This window comes from Seriola aureovittata, chromosome 6, assembly GCF_021018895.1.
Source record: "Seriola aureovittata isolate HTS-2021-v1 ecotype China chromosome 6, ASM2101889v1, whole genome shotgun sequence".
NCBI lineage: Eukaryota > Metazoa > Chordata > Actinopteri > Carangiformes > Carangidae > Seriola > Seriola aureovittata.
Genome location: NC_079369.1, coordinates 7085109 through 7107455, shown reverse-complemented (window position 1 = coordinate 7107455; position 22347 = coordinate 7085109). Strand labels below are relative to the sequence as shown.

At 41.2% G+C, this 22347-nt stretch overlaps 2 protein-coding genes across 2 annotated transcripts; one reads left to right on the top strand and one right to left on the bottom strand.

Moving 5' to 3' along the window:
• Positions 1 to 215: 215 nt before the first annotated feature.
• hook1 (hook microtubule-tethering protein 1) lies at positions 216 to 14853 on the bottom strand. Its single transcript, XM_056379256.1, has 22 exons — positions 14680 to 14853; positions 13400 to 13485; positions 12687 to 12759; positions 11765 to 11815; positions 11229 to 11361; positions 10849 to 10916; positions 10572 to 10634; positions 9549 to 9632; positions 7894 to 8057; positions 7667 to 7807; positions 4002 to 4203; positions 3775 to 3885; positions 3589 to 3676; positions 3438 to 3504; positions 3182 to 3322; positions 2947 to 3034; positions 2612 to 2643; positions 2423 to 2505; positions 2179 to 2279; positions 1973 to 2074; positions 1788 to 1856; positions 216 to 1668 (listed from the first exon to the last, which is right to left on the bottom strand). Exons 1-22 carry the CDS (start codon positions 14722 to 14724, stop codon positions 1510 to 1512), a joined length of 2151 nt encoding a protein of 716 aa, XP_056235231.1. The 5' UTR covers positions 14725 to 14853; the 3' UTR covers positions 216 to 1509.
• A 650-nt stretch (positions 14854 to 15503) lies between these two features.
• On the top strand, positions 15504 to 22342 carry si:dkey-183n20.15 (RING-HC_RNF170 domain-containing protein). The gene is made up of 6 exons (XM_056379259.1): positions 15504 to 17414; positions 18136 to 18247; positions 18895 to 19003; positions 20073 to 20146; positions 20232 to 20342; positions 21421 to 22342. Exons 1-6 carry the CDS (start codon positions 17386 to 17388, stop codon positions 21766 to 21768), a joined length of 783 nt encoding a protein of 260 aa, XP_056235234.1. The 5' UTR covers positions 15504 to 17385; the 3' UTR covers positions 21769 to 22342.
• Positions 22343 to 22347: the final 5 nt, after the last annotated feature.

The window sequence follows — 22347 nt, the reverse complement described above, 5'->3', positions numbered from 1 at the left end:
TTTAAAATTTTTACTTCTTAAATTCCTAACACCTTCCTCATTTTTCTTCATTTACACACAAACATGACACGACACATGAAGTCTCTGTGCTGTGCTACGTTTGATTGTACTTCTTATTTTTATATAAACAACACCGTTTTTTTTTTTTTTTTAAATCAGCATATCTACAAGGATCATCCACTGCAAAGGAAAACAAAAGCACTTTGACACGTCTGTAGATCAAATGGCAAAACCATGATAACAGAATGCCCCTTTAGTGTTATTGCAAACATACAGAGTAACAAAGCAATCAACTGAAACTAGTGCAGTTTAACTTAAGACCCCCTAAGATCAGACAGCCAATATCCCACAATACCAAAGAGAACAACTGCTCCTCTACAGCACTCTTCACTCTGAACTAAACACGTCCATGATTAAATACAATATCGACTACAGTAATCAAAAGTCTCATATTACAATTTGCAGGTACTGTATGAACGCTGAACCTGGTCCCAACATTTGGATCAAAAGCTGGTGTTAAATCATGTTTACATTAGAGCTGTACAACTTCATAGATTATCATCTTCATTACTAACCACTAAATAAGATTCAACATATTCAGTGAATCGAAAGGCCTGCCAGTTTTCATTTAAAGCATGCTGCCAGTGAGGAAGTCACATCGCACTTTAGGAGTTTAAAATACATGAGAAATACATTAGTCCTGGATTTATTTAGTAAGATTTGCCGTTGCAGCACCTCTGAGATTGATCACTTAATATGACTTGTAGGGTTTTCACAGCTTTACATGATGGGCTTGTTCCATTCTAGTAAAAACAAAATTTTAAGTAACTGATGTTTCATGCTTAAAAGCAGTTGGTGGCCAGCACCAAATATAGCAATCATTTTCTTAAAGACATCTAAAGCATATCTGTCTTTTTATCAGTCTGCTGGATGACAACGTTAGTACCCTCTTCACTGCATAGTATGATGGTTGAGTTGTACATACATCAACAATCATCTGAAGTTACATTAAATTGGCATTAGCATTCAAGTAACCCTTGGAAAAAAAAAAAAAAAAATCACATTCATATATTTTACAGGCTCCAATTCTGAATAAAATTATTGAGTATTTAAGAGCGAAGGCTAAACTGATTATAGCAAGTGTTCAGCTGAGACTGCGGTCGGCAAAGCAATAACACAGAGAACTATGAAGTATGCTCTAAAGTCTATTCTAGGGACAGTGTGCGCTACTTTAGCTAGTGAGGTGAACACAGGTTGTGGGTTAACGCTCTACGCAAGGCCAGCTTGTAGCCAGTGTGTTGTGGGACAGTATGCTATAACCGCAGGTGGGTGACTTAGAGGGTTGTGTTTGATAAGTAAGTCCCCATCAGTCCCAACCAGCTTATCTGTGACCCCTCCCCGAGTGCTGAGAGCAGATGTGTGTAAGGTCACTTGAGTGCTCACTTGTGGGAGGGAGGGCATTTTTCCCTTCACCGAATAAAGGTGAGACATTTGGGTCCGTGACGAGGTCTATTTGGAGGTAGTGGCAGGCACACTGATGGAAAGCGCCCGGCGTGGGGCGTTTGAGACTTGGCGCTGCTGGGCCAAGAAGGACTGGCCAGGGGACAGCATGGAGGAGGTTCGTCCACCAAGACGTGATTCAATGGCCAGCTTCTGATTGTTCAGACTCTGAGGAAGACAACACAGCATCATTTTGATGGTCAACTTTCAGCTCCTCATATAATGTACAGTAAATATCAATGATGTCATGACAGGCAGGATATAAATCAAAGAAAATCGGATCCTACCTTGTTATACCACGCTGTGACAATCAGCTTCTCCTCATACTCCCTCAGCCTTGCCTGCTCACATTGGCGCTAGGAGGCAACATGAATTCAGTTAACATCAGAAAACAAATTGTATGTAAATTTTTTGTATTTCTTGTATTTTACATTTTTAAAAAGACTGAAAACAAGTCAAAATGCAAATTTACTTCCAGGGTGAGAATCTGCTTGTCCCGGTCTGCAAGCTGGTTCCTCAAAGCCTGGATCTCAGCCGTGGCTGGATTCAATTTAGGGTCCAGCGCTCGAATCACCTAAAAGCAGGACAGAAAGGACGCCTGTGAAATACTGATTCTGGATTAATACAACTAGAATAAAATACAATAATAAAAATAAAAATGATTCTCTAATCACTCACATTACGAGCTTTCTCCAGGTACATTTTGTACCTCTCTTCCATGGCCCGCATGTCATCATCCTTCTTCTTCAGAGCAGCCATCAACTCATCCACCCTCAAAGCTTGGAGGCATGGAAGTCATTATGAGATTTCGCCTAAGTCACATTGTGCTGTTGTGTTTTGGTGCAGACAAGTTTTAAATATTGCATCATACACTCCAAAGACTGCAGGGGTGAAATGATGCGATTGGTGACGTGAGACTTACAGGTCTGAGTGTTGTCAGGCTGAAGGTCCTCCAGCAGCTCCTTCTTCTTCATGATTTCGTCCTGAGCCTCGTTCAGCTGGACCCTGAGGAAACAAAGGCCGTTTCTTTACCTCCCTCTGCTGGAGAAGATGGAAATTCATTTTACATCTCCCAGCTTATCAAAGCACTGACCCCAAGACCTACACTTACATGTGTGCATCAAGTTTCCGCTTCAGGTTTGACTGAAAGAAAATTAAAAAAAAATTCAAATAAATAAAAAATAAAAAAACACTTTAAAGCATCTACAAATACAAAGGTTACATTCGTTAAAAGCAACAACAATTTTTCACTGCAAAATACATTTGAAAAAAATATAGAATGAAGGTACTTTTATCTCTAAATCATTTCAAAATTTTGACTGCAAATATAAACTAGTGTGATTTTCTTGTGAAAAGCCATGCCAGCAAAAACTCTGAGAGCCTAATAAGATTAATTCTGTGGGGCATTTTCACTGTATTTGTGCCAATGAATGTTGGCACACTCACATCATCAGGTTTGGCCGCCTGACTCTGCAGAGCCTTCTGGAGATCCTCCACCTGCTGCTGCAGCTCATTGACCCGCTCTCGGCTCAATCTGCAGATTTGTCACAATGCAGAGGAGGGAAATATCAATGTGGGGGAAGGATACATTTGAAAATGGAGTAAAGCTTCTATCAGAGAAATCAACCTCTATCGCATCCATCTGGTGGTCGTCTTACAAAGAGACAGAAACTCTGTTAACCTGTTCTCAGTGTCCAGCTCACTGCGCGTCTTATGTGCTTCCTCCAGCTGAGCCTGCAGAGCCGCAATCTTCTCCCGCTCACATTCCTCCTGCTGCACTCTCAGCATCTTGTTCTCATGCTGCAGCCTGATGAACTTTTCTCTGAACAATCACACAAACTGTCAGTATTCTCACTCACTCACACACACACACACACACACACACACACACACACACACAAAACAAGTCCTATGTTGTCAGAAGCAGCATCTCTTACCTGTACTCAATGGGCATTAATTCAGCTGCCAGGTTATCATGGCTCGGGCTGCTGGAAGGAAGCATCCCTACATGGAAAAATTATGTGCATTTTACAATATCAAAGTGACAGGTGGGTCAATGTTGTTAGCTCTGACTACCCAGAGACATACCTGCTTGGGAGAGCTGATGCTGTTGAGCCTGAGTGCATCGCAGCTCCTCATTGATCTCCTTAAGAGAATCTCTTTCAATGATGATCCTCTAGTGGATGGGATGAGATTTTAAAAAACAGTACAAGTGTAAGTAAAGAGTTTTACAGAGTGGCATTTCCTCCCGACACATTTCAAAAGCTGCCACACCTCTTTCTCCTTCATCACAGTGTCGTGCTTCTCCTCCAGCTTCTTCATATCATAGGCGAGGTTGTCTGCTCGCCTTGTCTCCTCGGACAACTTCCTGTGTAGCTCTTGGACCTAAAAGCAAACGTGAACACACAAAATGGTAAATACATATTTCCTAGCGAGTGGCATTTAATTATGATGTGACTTTTATTTGGAGGTTGGAGTTTCCCTTTGCGACCATCAGTTACCTGTCTCTTGTATGTCTCGAGCTGTGCACGAGCAGCGTTGGCTTTGCGTAGCTCTTCCTCCAAGCTGACAGTGTTTTGCATGTAGGTCATGTTATTCTCCTCCAGCAGCTTCATCTGCCTCTTCAGATCGCCCAGATTCTCCAGTTTACGTTTGTATGTTTCCACTGAGGCCTCCAGCATCACCACTCGATCTGAGCAGCTCCTATATGAACACAAATTAAATGCACAAATATCAATTGTTACGGCTGGCTCAAACACCGAACATAATAATGGACACCACACCAGTAGGAAGGTACTGCATATGAATTTATTACAGTAACTTAAGGACAATGCAGGAATAAATGGAGACCAGATACCTAGCACCAGAAAGGTGCTGCTGTAGCAGGATGGAGAGAGAGCGAGCTGAACAAAGAGGACCTGCCTATATAGACTCAGCCCACTAATCAGCACAGGTGTCTGCCAAACAGATGATCAACAGGAAACACCAAAATAAAACAGGATGTCACACTCCCCCCCATAAGATGGCACTTACAGGTGACATTATTCGTACACGCGTGACAGAGCATCAGCTACAACATTTTCCTTGCCTTTCTTATGTCGAATGTCCAAATTGTAGTTCTGAACGATGTTAGCCCGACGCATAAGCCTCTGGTTGCTATTATACATGCGATGTAGGAAAACCAATGGTTTATGATCTGTATAAACCAGAACAGGCTGCACAGAGGAACCAACATATACCTCAAAATGCTGTAGAGCCCACAGCAAAGCCAGAGCTTCTTTCTCAATCGTGCTGTAGTTCTGCTGGGTCTGTGAGAACTTTTTGGAAAAATAGCAGACAGGGTGATCGATGCCTGCTGAGTCTTCCTGGATCAGAACAGCTCTAGCACCAGCACCACTAGCATCGACCTCTAGCTTGAACGGAACAGCAAAGTTGGGGACAGCAAAAACTGGTGAATTACACAGGACAGCTTTCACAGCTTGGGATGCCTGCTCACATCTGAAATCCCACACCAACTCCCTAGCAGGACTGACAAGGGCAGTCAGGGGAGAAACAATAGTAGCAAAGTTACGACAAAAAGCCCTATAGTAACTGGCGCTTGGTGATGGGAGCTGGGTACTCAGCAACAGCACTGATCTTAGCTGCACGGGGACGAACCTGTCCCTGACCTACTTCCTTGCCAAGATAAGTGATGGTGGCTTTTGCAAACTCACACTTACTCAGGGTCAACGAGGCATTTTCAAAGCGCTGGAAAACGGTCAGGAGAGTATTCATGTGACTCTCCCAGTCAGGTGAATACACTACAATGTCGTCTAAATAGGCCTCACAGTTAGTTACACCACACAACACTGTCCACATGAGTCGCTGAAAGGTGGCAGGGGCGTTACGCATGCCAAATGCCATTACAGTATACTGAAAAAAGTTGTCAGGGGTGACAAAGGCAGAGATATCAGAGGCTCTCTGTGTCAAGGGAACTTGCCAGTAACCCTTAAGCAAATCTAGCTTTGTCACATAACAAGCTGTTCCTACCCCATCAATGCAGTCCTCAACACGGGGAAGAGGGAACGAGTCAGGTTTGGTTACACTGTTAACTCTCAGATAGTCTGTGCAGAACCTAGGAGTCAAGTCAGATTTTTGGGACCAGTAAACAGGTGAGCTCCAAGAACTGGTGCTGGGAACTGCAAGACCATTACAAGTACTCAACCTCTTTCTGCATTAATTCACGCTTGATAGGGATCACACGATAAGGATGCTGCTTGATCGGAGTACTATCACCTACGTCAATATCATGCTGCAATACATTTGTGCAAGTGGGTACATCTGAGAACAAAGCAAGATGGCCACGTATCAGCTGGAGAACATCTTCCCTTTGAGAGTCAGAAAAATAAGACACATGAGTCTCTAGATTTACCAACTCTTGTGAGTTCTGCAGCCGGGCACCCAGAGCAGGCGCATTGTCTTTAGTCAAACCATCATCAGCAGGGCAAGTGTTAACAACTGAAACTGCAGCAATACAACTCACTTCTTTTGAAGGGCTTTGTTCCTCTTGAGACCGGGCAGCATACAACTTCAACATATTGATATGGCACACACGAGACTTACGCTTCCTGTTTGGAGTACAAATTACATAATCTGTGTCCCTCAGCTTCTTCTCAACCACATAAGGCCCAGCATACCTGGCCTGTAACACTGACCCAGGTATAGGCAGAAGAGCCAATACTGAATCTCCAGGCTGGAAAGAGCGCGGCACAGCATCTTTGTCAAATTGCCGTTTCATTCTAAACAGAGTTTGCCATGGCCTGCTTGGCTACTTCGCAGGCATGATGGAGACGCTCTCGAAAGAAACTCACATAGTCAAGCAGCTTCACAAAAGGTACAAGGGTAACAACAGTGACAGCTTTACTATGAATGTTCAACACTAAACCCCAAATCCTCACTACAGCTCCTTCACACACAAAGAAGCCTCACACCGGTCATCATGGGCAGCCGCATGCTACTCTTAAGATGGATTGTGACATGTCTAACCTCTTACTCTAGACTAACCCAGTTCCCTATCTAACTCACAGGGTTACTACCTTACTTTACCTATTTATCTTCAGTGATGCACCCGGGCACGCCATAGACCACCCCAGGGCTATCACACAAAAATAACAAAGTGGTGTTGGTCTCTCTAGCACCCGTCGGCTTACTCACTGGGCAAGTTCAGCAAACTACCTCATGTGGCTGCACATACATGACCTCACTAACTACCCAGAAACTAAATGACTACGTTTGTATCCCGGACGAGCCCCCATTATTATGTTACGGCTGGCTCAAACACCGAACATAATAATGGACACCACACCAGTAGGAAGGTACTGCATATGAATTTATTACAGTAACTTAAGGACAATGCAGGAATCAATGGAGACCAGATACCTAGCACCAGAAAGGTGCTGCTGCAGCAGGATGGAGAGAGAGCGAGCTGAACAAAGAGGACCTGCTTATATAGACTCAGCCCACTAATCAGCACAGGTGTCTGCCAAACAGATGATTAACAGGAAACACCAAAATAAAACAGGATGTAACACAATGAACAAGCTCATGTGCTTTGGGCCACTTCAATCCAACATGTAAGATTGGGACAAAATCGAAAAGTAGGCAAAGTGAATGGAATTAGCATTGTTTGATAAATCAGGGAAAGTGCACACTCCAAAGTAAACTTTAAGGGTGAGTACTACATCTGGCAGTTGGTGCTACATCATTAGTTTCAACTGGCACAGATGAAGAACATTGGCCCTATGAATATATATTTTTAACTTTTCAAACATGTTTAGAGTTATTTCACTTCCACTACACTGTGTATTGAGGTCGTTTTCCTGCTTCTTCTTGTTTGTGCTTCAGCAAGAATAACTCTCTTTGTCAAGGACAGCAAAACACACCATCAGCTAATTTCACTGATTAGTTCATCTTGTCTGGTTGAGTTTTTGCTAATCAGTGAAATCATGTTCCTGGCCTTCCCTCTCCATCTAACTGCCTAGCTGTCTGCTAATTTCTCATTAGGAGGCAACAAAAGATGTCTATCTGTTTACTGCTCCTTCAGCCCTGCCTTTTTATTTTACTTGGTTTATTTTTGTGGTCTGCACTCTGAGTTAAAGAGGATCCTCTACCACTTTCCTACACAGACCTGAGAACGTCCAGTTCATCTCTGAGAGCTCGAGATTCTTCTGCCAGGCTGGTGAGCTCGTCATTACGGTGCTGCACCTCAATCAGCTGCTTCTCCAACTCTTCACAGTGGATCCTGTAGTCATCCTTGGCAGCCTCCAGCCTAAAAGATGCAAACACACATAATCATTCAGTCTCTCACAGTCACACTGAGGTTGCTGCAGAACATTTGAGCAGGAAGTGACAAACCTGAAGTTCTCCTCCTGCAGTGTCTCCAGTTGTTGCTGTAACTGGCTGTGTTTCCTTCCTGAGGGTGTGCTAGGGTCATCGAAGGTGTCGAGCTGATTGGCCCGATCAGTTAGGACATCATTCTCAGCCAATAAGCTGTTTCGTTCCTCTTGAAGAACAGCCACCTGTTCAGGTACAACAAGATGTTAGAGCCACTCACAATATACAAAAAAAAAAAAAAAAAAAAAAAAAAAAAAAAAAAAATCACATCAAGTCACCAGGGATATTTTATGATGTTGACACTCTCTTTGGTCAATTATTTCATGCAAAGCAGCAAAGTCACATCTGAGCATCAAAACACAGACCCCTTATATCACTTCCTCTCCCAGCTGTTAAAGCAAACAGTGGAATTAATCCATGCTGGAAACAGAGCACAGACAACGTGCACTTTAAGCAAATATGTTAATAAATGGTTAGTTGAATTCACTTCTCACCCATTCATCTCAAGTATATTTTACCACCATACATTGGACTATTAGTCTGAGATTAATTCATTGTCATTGTTTAAAAGTCCTGCATGTGTACAAAACACCTCCAAGATGAATCAGTGTCTCACATCAGAAGCTACACATTTAAATCAGGGCTGGGCTACATGGTTGAAAGCAATATAATAAAAAGAATAGCATTTTTCTGATATACATGGAAAATGTATGCAAAAAAACATGATAATAAACTTTTTGTTCCATGCTTTGAACAATGTTTCAGTCATTTACCTTAGACAAAACTTTTACACATGTAAAATGAAAAAGCTGCAATAACTAATTTTGTTGTCTATTATCAGTTAGTTTAAAATCATTAGACAACAGGATTTTATAAAATGAAACATAAGATTGGAATTATCAGAATTCATAATTTAATGAACGTTCATAAAAAATAATATTGAAACTTTGCCCTGCCTCTAACTTCTGTTGTTCTCCTCTATAGGCTGTCCTGTAATCCTATATAGACAAAGAGGCATTTTTAAATAATGTGATGATTGACTGCAAAACGCTTACTATGACAGAGATGCCCCTGGGTGAATTGCTGAATATTAAAACACACGTTGTAGGACTAGTCTGGAACAGGATCTTGATTGAGCCGTCTGTTAGCTGAGTTAGAGTAAACATTTTGAGCAGCTGGTTTAGATGGGTTTAGTTCTGCCGAACGGTCAGCCATGTTGGACTTACCTCGCTGCGGCGAGAGATGAGCAAGACTGGGGACAGAACAAATCAATCTGTCGAGAGTCCAGTTGAACAGTTGATCAGAGGCTATGCTAAATTTAGTCTGCCTGTACAGTGCTGAGTGAGGCCTTCTAGCAGTGCCAGAGCATGGACCAGTTGCCACGGTGTGAGCCAGGAGAGCCCAGACTGTAAGCTCACAGTCCTTCTGCCACAGCAGCTCCAGACAATGGACCCAAGCATTACAGCGAATTACACAACTCCTGTTTATACTGTACCACAGAAGCATGCATGTGTGTGGGTGTGTAGACATGGAGAGCTGGATATCAGCAAGAAAGCATTGAGCTTAGACGGATGTAAATGAATCATATTAATGTACATGTTTCTGTACACAAGTGTATGCAGAGTGTGTGTGTGTGTGTGTGTGTGTGTGTGTGTGTGTGTGTGTGTTCTATTCACCTGTATGTCCAGCTCTTGACAGCGTTGGGCTAATGCTTCTTTCTCAGCTAAAAGTTCAGCAAGATCCTCGAGGGCTTTCTTTAACTGCAAACATGAAGGAGAAGCTGAAGTAAGTAACACACACCTCACTAACTCATGCATACCAGACACACAGATACACTGGTTCTGCTGCATTACTTAGGTCAGAAGACTTGACAGGCTTTAAACCTTTTTTTATCACTCCCTCTTCATGCACTGCATATTTTCCGTCTTCACTAAAGCGAATCTAATGTGAAATCATCAAGGTATGGCCATTTTCCATTTTCACCCAATGTTAAGCTTGTTACACCTCTCACCGTCCCTCTGCCTGACGCCCAGAGCACTGCAATGTGCAAGGAGAGTCAATATTTGAGTTCTGGGATTCTCTGCACAGTGATCATGCTATTCCTCACACAGATCCATAAGAATAAATGTCTCACTCCTTTGAATTAGTGACATTAGCTTCAGCTATGATGCTAACTGTCTGTCAAATGTTAGACTGGTGACTTAAGCAGTTTAATACAGTACATTACAGTCCAAAGGATGAGTAAATAAATTGACTAGTCGATCAACCAACATAAAATTACTGAATGAATCATGTTCTAAGCACTGAGGGTGGTTTTACTTGCTTTTCTCCTTTTTATATCACTGTAAATTAAACACCTTTAGTTTTGTTTTTCTGCCAGTCAGAAAAAATGTGAAAGACTTGTGATGAGCATCTGTCATTATACAATTTGTAGACCAAATACTGAATTAAATAAAATAACTTGTGTGTTCTTTTCAAATGAAAATAATAATTTCAGATAGCTCTAACACACTTGAGGGGTTCTTACTGTGCTCCCTTTGCTGTGGTTAAAGATAGACCCATAATATATATGGTGTAGGTTTTTCTGTTCATACCCAACAAGCTGGTCATAGAGACCGCATCGCCACTTAGTTAGAGAATTTCATAGCAGAAGGAACATCATTTAGAGGGATTTAGATCTCTGTAGTAATAACACTGACCTGCTGTTCCAAGTCCCCTGACAGCTCTGCTCCAAATGGGGCCATGGTCTCTTTACTCATGAGCTGGAGAGAAAAAAAATGTCACTGGATTTATTATACAGACTCATTAAAGCCTCCCTTAACAACTCCTGCTGCTGCCAAAGTCCCTTTGAGACAGACACTTTGAGGAAAATTACAGTTACTGAAAAAAATGGTACAACTGTTCAGCCAAACTTTTCTGGACATTTTCAATATCTCTAAAATATGAAGGAGAAAGTTGGTGTTAAGATGGACTGACCTCCTGGATGGCTGTCATGACAACATGCTGCACAGACTCCTCCAACGTCATGATGATCTGAATGTATTCTGTCAGTGGAGTGAGAAAGATTCATTAAACACATTACTTAATACTTCTGTGTGCTGGTTCCAAATGTACAATAACACTGCCGTCATTGATTTCCGAGTCAGGCTGCCTGATGGGCTCTGCCTTTGTTAGTGCCTTGGCAGGACAATAATTAAACATTGTTTGGCTGACGGCCTTAACCTAACTGGATTTTGATGGAACAGTTTCCCCTTCTATCTGCACTGTACAGCACAGTTATACTGCAGATATTTGAGTATCTGTCTGTGTCTCATTTGTGCATACAAATTGCACACAACATAGAAGCAGTCACATGCCTTGTTTACGCTCACATCTGACAGCACAGCCGAGTATGAGCTGCAGCAGCCTCCCCAGCTCCACAGGGTCTGAATGCTCTGCTACCAGGGCCAGATCTGGCAAGGGGAAGTCTGATATCTCCTGGGATAAGACCTGGAGGAAGAGATAAAGCACTTAAAATGTGAGTGTGCTAACACTTTCTAAGTGAACAAGTAACAAGTGAAACTGCACAAGTTTTCAAATCAAGACAAAAAAGTGGCAGCAGAGTATTGCTACAACTAAGACAATTGCTGAGCAAAATATTTCAGTCACGTGTTAACTTAGCAAAATTAAGATTTTAATTAGAAAACAATGCTGGGCTTCAGTACACCATCGTATTGTGGATGTATCGTGTACCAGACTTGAGCTGCTTGTTTTGACCTCAACTACACACTGCATTTTCTTTATGAAAGTCACCTGGGACTTTGCACTAGGTAAACAGTGCATACTATGAGTCCCATAGGCACCAAATGAACACACGCACGAGGAGGATGTTGTTTTCATGACCACAGCCTACCTCATTATAATAGTCAACCACCATCTGAAGGATCTTCTTCAGGTTGTTCATCTGAGAAGATCATACACAAGATTGTGAATCATTATGAACTCAGTTTATAGTGCAAATATGAGCCAATAACCTTCACACGCATATAATAATCATGCAATGATAAAATTAAAAACTTTCAAATGTGCACATGTGAGAAAATAATAGGCCTAGCAGACATTTTGACATGTAATAGCTTTCCTACTAATAATATTAACAATGACTTGGCTATTAAAGCGTCCCGGTAAGCCATGACAGTGTGACAGTGAACCGGCATGCAAAATAGACACTTTTCACAACTCGTCAAAGCAGGAAAAGCAAAGGTGTAAATAAAAACATTAAATAATAATATACCAGGGCCCTGGAACTAGCTCAGCTAAATGGAGGGCAGCCATCATTAATGTTATAAATTCCACCTGTGCTATTCTTTTTCTTGGCTTTACCAAGTCAATATGTCTGCAGTGAAAAGGGTTTATACCAGGACCCTGAAATTGAAGCACCTAAATGTGCTTTTCCTGTTGTCAAATGTCAAAATGTCTTCTGTGAAAGAGGCCTATTGGGGAGGAAAAAGCAGTAGCAGGGAAAACACAGTCACAGCCAAACAGAAAGAAAGAAGGGGACATGACTTTTTTTTTTTTTTCTAAATCACCCTTACTGACATATATGGACAAACATACATGTACACATTTCACCAGAGGAGTCAGAGCGCAGGGTCAGAGTGCAGGGTAAGCCAGGAGAAGCCCCCCCCCTGGAGCAGGTAGGAGGTCAGTGTCAAGGACAGTTGAGTAGGATTGAAGCAAACAGAGGATTTAGCACACAGGGGGGTTCAGCAAAACATGAAGAGGAAAGTCAGAGAGGACACACGGAGGACCAGCGAGATGGCATTGCTCTGTACCTTCAGTCTCCAGTTGTCCTCAACATCTGCTTTGATACGACCCAGCCATCCATCGGTGAACCATGCTGGGTCTCTGCAGAACACACACAACATGTTGTATGTATTTCAGGAGGTATTTCTGAGTGCTAGTGTTGCAGTTTACTTCTGTCAACCCTTTTACTTAAGGCAGTCATTTCCTACATTTCCCAGAATTACTTTAAATGATCCCTGGAAGACAGGAGGGTTCTTTCATTCAGCTGTGCATTCTACATGTAAGTGGGGAGAACAATAGTTATAGCACAAACAAGTAAGGATTAGTCTCACCACTCACTCAAAGCACAACAGACTGCTGCTTGAAAAGAAACTCGCAAATCCTTCCTCTACTATGGATTTCTCACTAAATGAATCAACACTGAGGATTCTTAAAAAAGTTATTGTCCTTTGATTTTGAGTGTCCAACCCTTAAAATCTTGTGTTTACACAATAAGCTTTTCTATTTATTGGTTTTAAGTGGAATCAATGCAGTTAAGTGGTGAACAAAAAAAGCTTCTCCTTTGCTTTTCTGGCTTAACTAAAGTGCCAGGCCGCTGCATGGGATGTGAGTTATCTGAACCAGAGACAACTGGCTGTAAATAATGTATCTGTAGAGTGGCCAGATATCATGATTAATGGGGCAGACCCTATATGTCGTATTCTTGTGTGTCTGTGCTGTGTATGTGTGTGTGCCCTCTCACATCTGATGCAGTGCCTGCGATATTGCCGCTCCAGTGGTCAGCTCCTCCACTGTTCTGCAGGGCGCGAGAGTGTTAAAGGTCTGCAGCTGAGAGACCAAAAACACAGCATCATCACAGGGGCAGATCAACAATCCATGGAGAGTACGGGGAATAATGCAGTTGTGTGTTATTAACCAAACACTCAACACTCAAGGGTTTCTCCACAACAATGCAGATGTGCTGAGGTGGTGGACTGATCTCAAAAACCAGTATGAAGAATAAGTACCAGATAGGAGAGAATTGAGGTCTGAGGCAAACTGACAGATGGATGGATAGAGAGATGGCAGGTTGGACTGCAGATAGTAGTGGTAAAGAAACAAAAGCTCAACAGACAACGGGCAAATGTAAATAATTCAACTAGCAGCAATGGTGTAAGGTGAATTCTCCTAGGAGAACATCTCAGCGTCTTGGACACATCCTGACTGAGGTTCACTCCCACCAACTAAGGTGTCAGTCCAAATGGAGAACACCATCATTTGAAAACGTCAACATCTAACATTAAAATTCAGTCCACTTTTTGGATGAAACCCTGGTGGGATAAGTTGATCTAACCCCTTACTTAGTAATGCTGTTGTTCAACAAACACATAAGTAATTGGAGTGGCTTGGATACAGCCGCAGGATTTAAATCAGATGAACCTGATGAGAGATCTAATTAATCAATCCTTTATCCGGTTACTAACGCATAAGGTAGCCAACAAAACATTTGATTCACACCCATAGACAGGAACAGGTGCAGCAACGCTAGCTAGCTACAGTTTGAAGGTACTGTACTACTGCTGGTGTTAGCTTCATCATTAATCAGTTGCATAACGTTAACAAACAAACAAAAAAAAGAGCCACATTCCACAAATATCTCCTGGTTAATTGGATTAGCACCTTAAATCCGCGAGGATCAACTAAACTGAACGACATTATAGTCTTTGTAGCTCCTAGGTGGTAACTTTATATTCACTAGCCTGCGGTATATGCTCCTCACCCAGCTACGTTTCGTGCCGGTGCACCAACGGTTATAGTAACTGCCGCAACTGAAGCTAATCTTTGTAATAACGACGTACAACAGTTGCTGTTTGACCCACTGAAGATCACCTGCTCTGGTTCATATTTGCCTAATTTTTCTCTCAGCTGGTGAACGGTGTTTTTCGCTGACACCCCACCCCCACCACCTACAAACAGGTAATGAAATCGACTCCACGGTCTCCTTGTCTCAGGCGACACATTCACAGAGGCAAAGACACTCACCCACACAATGAGGCTCTCGACCAGTACTGTTTTGTTATCGTCCATTTCTTCCGTTTCAGCTGAAATGTTTAAATCCACCTGTCAGCAAAGCTCTTCCGCTGCTTTCCTCTTCATTTGACCTCACCTGCTGCCAAGAGGTAGATCTCTAACGTCAAATGCGTACAGAGGAGAGTCGTGACGGAAGGTTCCGCCATAAAAACAACGTAACATGTACGTGAATGGTGCGGCTTCTTACTTATTTGACGTTTACTTGCTCGTGTTAAGGTGAACTGGATACGAGCCGGATCCAATCAGCATCGACATCCAGGATGATTGACGGCTATTTAACCCAGTTGTAGCCAATCAGTGAGTGCACTCGGCAGTTTTCTATTTCTATACGCCCACACTATGTGGACAAAATCAAAACATTTGTCATCCTTGTGCCTCAAGTGGTTTTCCCTCATTATTGATTGGCATGAATAATTGAGTACAATGAAAGAAAGACAAATATAGGTTACACGGATTAATCTGCGGATCAAAGTGTGACAGAAGTAGGCCTATTCACATTTTCTATTTATCCAATAAATAAATTGATAAATTATAGTAATTATTATATCACATATAATTATTAATTATATTATCATATACCAGATTATTTGATCATTAATAAGGTTGTATTGTAATGTCCAAACAATATTTTAAAATTGTAGCTATGGAGGTGAAGCTAATTTTAACTACATATTGTTAGGTAGTTTAATCCCTAACAGTGCATCATATTTTAAAAACTTGTTCATGTTTTAATCTGTAAAAATAAGTAGGCTAACAATAGCTGTCAAATAAATACATTGGAGTAAAAGGTAATGTTGTAGAAGTGCAGAGTAAAAATGAAATATTGAAGTAAAGTATAAGCACAGAAAAGTTGTAGAATTACAGTACTTCAATAAATTTGTTTACATCCCCCCAGTAACTGCAAGATGAATCAATGGGTTGTCAGGCTTTGTTTTGTCTGCCAAAAGTTCAAGTGATAGCGCTTGCCCAACCAACATTAAATCTTAATTGCAGCTGGTTTCATGTTTGACTACGTGACCTGTGTAAAATACTACATAACTTGACCCTACAGTTAACAGAGAGATAATCCTGCGCAGTCAGTTTGCAGGTTTTGCCTGGAGTTGGATATTGAATGCAATCAGAATGGTTATCTATTTTAGTCATATTTTACAGGCTATAATAACAAGAAATAGAGAGTCTTTTCTCTAATCAATGCTCTTCCCAGAAAGTATGCCAACCCTTCCCTGAAGGTAAATCATTTCTTATGAATACAATAAACCTCCTCACGTTATCCATTTACATATGTCACGTGAGTGTGTGTGCAACTGACACTCACAGGCTACAGTGGTTCCTAATACTTACAGCTTTAGTCATATAAGATAACAAATCTCACATGTGTCACCTGCTGTCTTCAGCCACAATATGGAAAATCCCAAACAAATCATACAGATGATGAGATCATGTGCATGTGTGGCCTTGTTATGTATTAAATTTGAATTTGGTTGAATTTCTAAATCACCCAGTAAGAAAAAGGAGTAAGTGATCATCAAGTGTAGTTTACATGTCAGACAGTGTGTGTATTGCCTAACTGGACCTCACAAATGTGGCCTGCAGGCGTTGCCTCTGTCCTATGTTTAACTGTCAGTAGGTAAGCACCTCTCCTCATTGCCACTCTGCGACCCTGACCCTCACTGACTGATGGCTGCTATTTTTAGATGAACTGAACCACAATGACTCCCTCTTTTTAGCTTCTATCAGAGGTGAGGTGAAGGGCCTGTGTAAATATTTGCCAGGATATTTCTGCAATGGCTGTCATGGTGAACTATGTGAAGATTATCACATCTTCACTCACTGTTGAGAGAGAGATTTTTTGTTTTGTTTATTTAAATAACTGACATTTACATTTGCTACAATAAGGCAAATACAACAGCATGTACTACTTACCACTGTATTTTGAATCATTTGGTCAACACTTCCATATTTCCATACATTTCTTTTAAAAAATGGTAGAGTATGAGAATGATATTTTAGAAATTGTTGATTACAGACATCTACCTTTTTTTTCACACCTAAACCTGGATCTATGACTGGCCTCCTTTCTGTCACTGGGTTTATTATCTACAGCTGAGGTGCCTCTCACCAGCCCTCAGTGTAGTAAAGTGTTAATGTCAATGACAGCCACATGCATTTCACAACCAATAGTTTGTGGTAAGAGATTAATTATGTGAAGCAGTGATGTTAGCAGAGTAAACTTTAAGTAAATGATCAACAAAGTCAGATCTAACCTTCTTGAACACAGTGTGGGAGGGACCTTTTCTTGCTTTGATCTGGTGGCAAGTCATGTGACCCAAATAGTTTGCCTCTGACCAGACTGAGGGGAGAAATATCTTCTTTTTGCAAGTAACAAACCAACAAAAAAAAAAAAAAATCATCACAGTCGATTGTGAAGGTTTGTAAGTGTGTTTTGGAGTTGTCCCACTTTTTACAAAGCTCTGCAATATTGATCTGCCTGCTTTACTTGTCCCTTCCAAACAGGAAGACCAGCTGACATTGGAAGGTGTAGTAGTTGATCATTGACAGGCAGCTCCAATTTATTTTGGACAGTGATGCCGTCTGGTAACACTTCATTTGACTCTAGGAGATAGTGACTAACTGTCAGCTGCTGTTTCTAGATCAACAATGCATCCGTATCACAAATCTCAGTCCAGGTGAGTCTTATTTTATTACATTTGGCGGTTTTGTTTGTTTTATTAGATCAAGGAGGAAATTTGAACAAGGCTCTTGGAAATAAAGTGAAATGAGTATGTTTTTGATCATGACGCCCAGAGTTGCTCCACCTGATCTATTAAAAATACTGAATCTTAGGATCCAGATAGTTGCCTAAAAGTTTAAGGTAATGTCATATATGAAGCTGTCATACAAAATTTTCAAGTGTTTTTAATCACATAGTTTAATTTGACATTTAACACAGTTTATATCAGAGCAAAATCATAAAAACATGCATGTGATATGTTTTTCTCAGGTATTAATTATCTGTTTATGTTTCAGTAACTGCCTCAGAAATTTAGTAGCTGGTTACTGTATATGTAATATGATGATTGTTATTAAAGATGCCCAATGAAAGTTACTAAAGATTTAATTAGACTGTTTATATAATTTCTTATATTAATAGTTGTAACTTTCCATTTAGATTTATATTGGAAGTTGAGCTTTAAAATCATTCAGACAAACAGCAGTCCTGCTGGGTGCAACATGTCAAGTAGCAGCTAATCTGTCAAACTGCTGCTGTTGGAGCCTCAGCGTATATAATCCACATGCAAAAAACAGCTGAATACAATCAACCTTATCTCACAAATCATTGGTTTTGTGTCAGTATCTCCTCACTAGCAGATATGCAGTATTTAAGGTGCATGTCATGTCACGTTGCAGACCGGACCATCTGCCCTCTGAGGGTCCAGTGGGTCAGGGTCACCTCGGGTCATCCAGATCTTTGGTTTGTGCACCAGAGCAGTCAGCATCAACGTATATGAGCTGCCACAAGGTGAGAGCTTCACTTACTCACACAGTAAGCAAGGATATGAAAGTTTGCAGATTCTGTAGTCCACAGTTGTTATTATTATTTGATGTCAATAGGGTTACACTATTGTTTGTCAGAGTAAAAACCAACCTACTATACTTGATCCACATATTTTAACTTCTTTCAAAAGGATTACATTGATTAAAAAAAAAATCAAACCCCAATATTTCTCTTGGTTTCGATTTTAAACAAACAGTGACGACAGGACCAGTACACAGGCAGTAAACAACATTATTCCTGTAAGGCACTCCTTTGTAATGATTATCGTTGCTTTTATTAGGGTCACAGTCTGGTTTAGAGAGCTGCTGCCAAACAAATGATAATCATCTTGCCGTTTACATAGACCTGAGCCTAATTGAAAGTCACTGAACACGTACTGTGTATCTGTTGTACTGTATGTTATGAGGGATCATCAAGGACTTTTTTAAAGAATTTTTGGAGATTATATAGCACACAGTAGCCAAAATATGATATCTGGCCTTATGTTGTTGTTTTGTTTTTTTTTAGAATTGTCAACTTTTTTCTTTCTTCTTCCTCTTTCTTTTTTCTTTTATCCTATTTCCTGTTTCCTGTACTTCACCTCTTGTCTGCTTTTCTTCTCATCTCTTCAGGAATCTGCAGAGTTGTGTCCATCCACTGGCCATCGAGACTGGCACTGTCCAGTCTGCCTGCAGACAGCCAACTTCCCAGTCCAGACAAACTGTGGCCATTTGTTCTGTGGTACGAGATAATAGACACACACACACAAACACACACAAACACACACACACAAACACACACTGGCATGATTCTTGAGTATCAGAGCAGACCCGGTTTATTCTTTCATTCATGCACCTGCTCACCCAATCATCCACTGTGTGAGATGGGATTCATTCATTTTTCATCCATCTTGCTCACCTGTTGCATCATGTGCTTATGTCTTTGTACATGCCAGTCATTGGCTGATCAGGTGTAGTATCAATGTGCTGAGGCCTGTCTGTTTCAACAATTAACTGTTGCCATGCTATTTAATAAAGTGTTAGATTATCAAAATGGCCCAAATGTGATGCTAACATTGACTGTTGAATTACCCCAGTCCCTGATTAACCTCGAATACTTTAAAGTCAACAGACTTTGTAGTGACACGTACACATGTGTGACTCAGAGGTGTACTCCTCTCAACAAGACACACAATTGCAGCTTACACACAAACACGAGGTGAGGCAGCTCAGGGGCAGCTTCAGCACGGTTCATAAACAAGGCAACTCTTGTTGTGCATTAGATTTAGATTAAGAAAAAGGAAAACAAAAGAGGAAATGTATGTAATTTATTAAAAACTACTCACATCAAGCACATGAAAGCACACTCCGACTATAGTATAAAAACAATACAGGTTGAGGTACAGTATATATCAGGGCTGCTCTGACTCGTGTGAGCTGTGCTAGTGCCACGTGTCTAGATGGCACATTGGTTTTAAGCATATCTAACAGTAGATCAAGGAAATTTAGTGACTATAGACAAGTGAAAGAACATTGAAGTCAATTCAAGTGCAATTCTCCAAAAAACTTGAGTACTTTTGTTTGTGATTGTGATACTTAAAACAGTTTCCTCTGCACCTGACCCACTCACCTGTCTAACCCCTGCCTTTCACGCCCTTGAGCAGAAATACTGCATCTTCATTGCATTCTTGTCATACTAGTGGATTTTATTGCAGTGTAGCCACAATATAAACATTTGCATTAGTCGTCATTATCGTGTAAATTGTTAAATATTGGTTAAAAGGAGCTGATTCATGTGTTTGATGCTGCAGCTCCCTGTCTGATCACCTACTGGAGACATGGCTCATGGTTGGATGCAATCAGCTGCCCTCTCTGTAGAGAGAAGGTACAGTATGCACGATGATCATATGTAAACACAGTCAGTTCAGAATGAGTGTGAACGTGGAGTAAAAATGCTTGTGACTTTCCAGGTCAGCGTGCTGTGCCACCTGTTCAACGAGAGTCGATCAGACCGGCAGTCAAAGGAAGTTCTCGGGGAAATCACAGATTACAACAAACGATATTCTGGGGCCCCACGACGGGTGAGTATTCAATCTAACCTTCAGACATAACATGAAACAGCACACACGTCCTTCCAACACCTCTTTGAGTCTCAGCTGAAAGTGGCCTAGAAACTATTGATTTTCCTTCTTCTCACCTGTCTGGTTGGAAAGATGAGAATTCCTCCACTGTTTCCTGTGATAATAGCTCTGGTAACAGGAATACCTCTTATGCAACCTCCAGGATGTACTGTACTATACAACCACCAATTCCAGACAATGAAAGTATCTGGTTAACACACGTAGTGCTGACACACCTTGTTGCTGTGGTATCTTGGCTTAGATATGAGTACAGGATGGAAATGTTATGGAGGATACTCTAGGAGTAAAGGACGGGGGCCTGAAGAGGGGGAGCACCTCTCCTGGCTTCCACATCCTTACATTGCTCAACAATGACTTTTGTACAACGTGGCAAGTTTATGTTATCATCTATCTGTACCCAGAGAATGACCATGTATGGACATAAATGTTGGTTTCGCTCTTCTATAGGCTGTTAGGATTTGGCTAAGAGGTGTCAAGGGAATATTCAGCCTATAAATTGTATGAGTTTGGGACAAACGGGGGAGATCCTTATTGGCCTTGGATCCTCTCACAGGCTGTTTTTGATGCTTGTTCAACGATGCTGTGCCTTTTTGTAATAAACCTTTTTATATACAAATGAGCCGGTGTCAGCAGAGATTCCTTCATCATCATCACATCATTGCAAGAGAAGAAACAACATTGCCCAACCTTGGTTGAACATTTTCTTTCCTTTGAAAGATAACTAATTTCCTACATGGATCTCCTTCACATAAATACCTTTACATTGTGGTAGGGCTGTTTGCTAAATGGCGATGTTAAAGGGCGCCAATCTCCAAAGTTTGGCAGCTGAATATTGAGTTTAAATAGATGTGGACTATTTTTTTTTCCATTCACTTTTAAAATATATAACTCAGTCTTTACCAACAAATAAATACAGAATGTTTTAATAAGAAACCAGTGACCTACTTCTTTTAATACTATCTTGTACAATCATTGACTACTGCGCTCTGACTTGTCCTCTTCTCTTGGCCACTGACAGGTAACAGACTACCTATGTGACGCGCCCCTGCTCCTGCAGTTACTGGCCCGTGGACTTGGCACCATGGGATGGCTCGTGTCGCTGTTTTTCTTCAGAGTAGCCCTGTGCTGCGTGGGGACAGTGGTGTCCATCTCCTCCCCTCCTCTGGACCCTGTCTCCTCATCATCAGCAAGTCCCCTGGAGACAGACCCCTCCCTCTGCGGGCTGCTCGGGGTCCTGGATGACCTGGTGGTGGTCATTCTGCTCCTGATCTGCGTTATCAACATCAACCAGCAAATGGTGCCAGAGGGAGGACGACACTCTGCAAATGCTACAACGTCACAAGGAGTAATGGGGAATTCACTGTAGATAGATGCTGCTGTAGCGTGTGAGTACAAGCTGTTTGACATGGACTTTTTTTTTTTTTTTTTTTTAAAAGAGATTTCTCCCTTCTGGCTGTAGCAAGTTGAATTAGTGAATGCATGACAATTAAAAACAAAACAGTGTGTAGTAGCCAAGATGTTTGAGACAGTCTCAGCCTCTCAGACTGTTGACGCAGACTCCAGGCCTGTTTGTCAAGTGTTTACAGAGCCTGTGCAAGAGTGAGAGCGACATCTTACAATGTTATGCTGTGTGTTGGTTCAGCTTTGGTTACACATCCTTAAGTCCCTCAGGCCTGAAGAGTTTAGCATGTAGCTTTTTCATCCATATTAAATGGGCAAAATGTTCAGTGTCCACTGACTTGTCAATTAAAAAAGCACATTCATAATTTACATTTTAATAATCCATGTTTTTTTTGTTTTTTTTTTAGCATCTTATCCCCAAAAATCATTTTTACACCTAACTGGGCAACAATTTTGCCACTTTTTTTGACATCTATGTAAATATTTTATATTGTATGAATTTGTTTTTATGTGTAAAATAAAGAATATTTATTGTCTTATGTGG

Excerpts from the sequence above, each read along its gene's own strand:
- hook1 (XM_056379256.1), bottom strand. The coding sequence starts at position 14,724 with ATGGACGATAACAAAACAGTACTGGTCGAGAGCCTCATTGTGTGG. Across the intron at positions 8,058-9,548 it reads GTCAAGAGCTGGACATACAG|GTGGCTGTTCTTCAAGAGGA; the intron begins GTGAATAGAACA and ends GTACCTGAACAG. Across the intron at positions 3,323-3,437 it reads TTAATGCCCATTGAGTACAG|AGAAAAGTTCATCAGGCTGC; the intron begins GTAAGAGATGCT and ends GTGATTGTTCAG.
- si:dkey-183n20.15 (XM_056379259.1), top strand. The coding sequence starts at position 17,386 with ATGCATCCGTATCACAAATCTCAGTCCAG. Across the intron at positions 18,248-18,894 it reads CGTATATGAGCTGCCACAAG|GAATCTGCAGAGTTGTGTCC; the intron begins GTGAGAGCTTCA and ends TCATCTCTTCAG. Across the intron at positions 20,343-21,420 it reads ATTCTGGGGCCCCACGACGG|GTAACAGACTACCTATGTGA; the intron begins GTGAGTATTCAA and ends GGCCACTGACAG.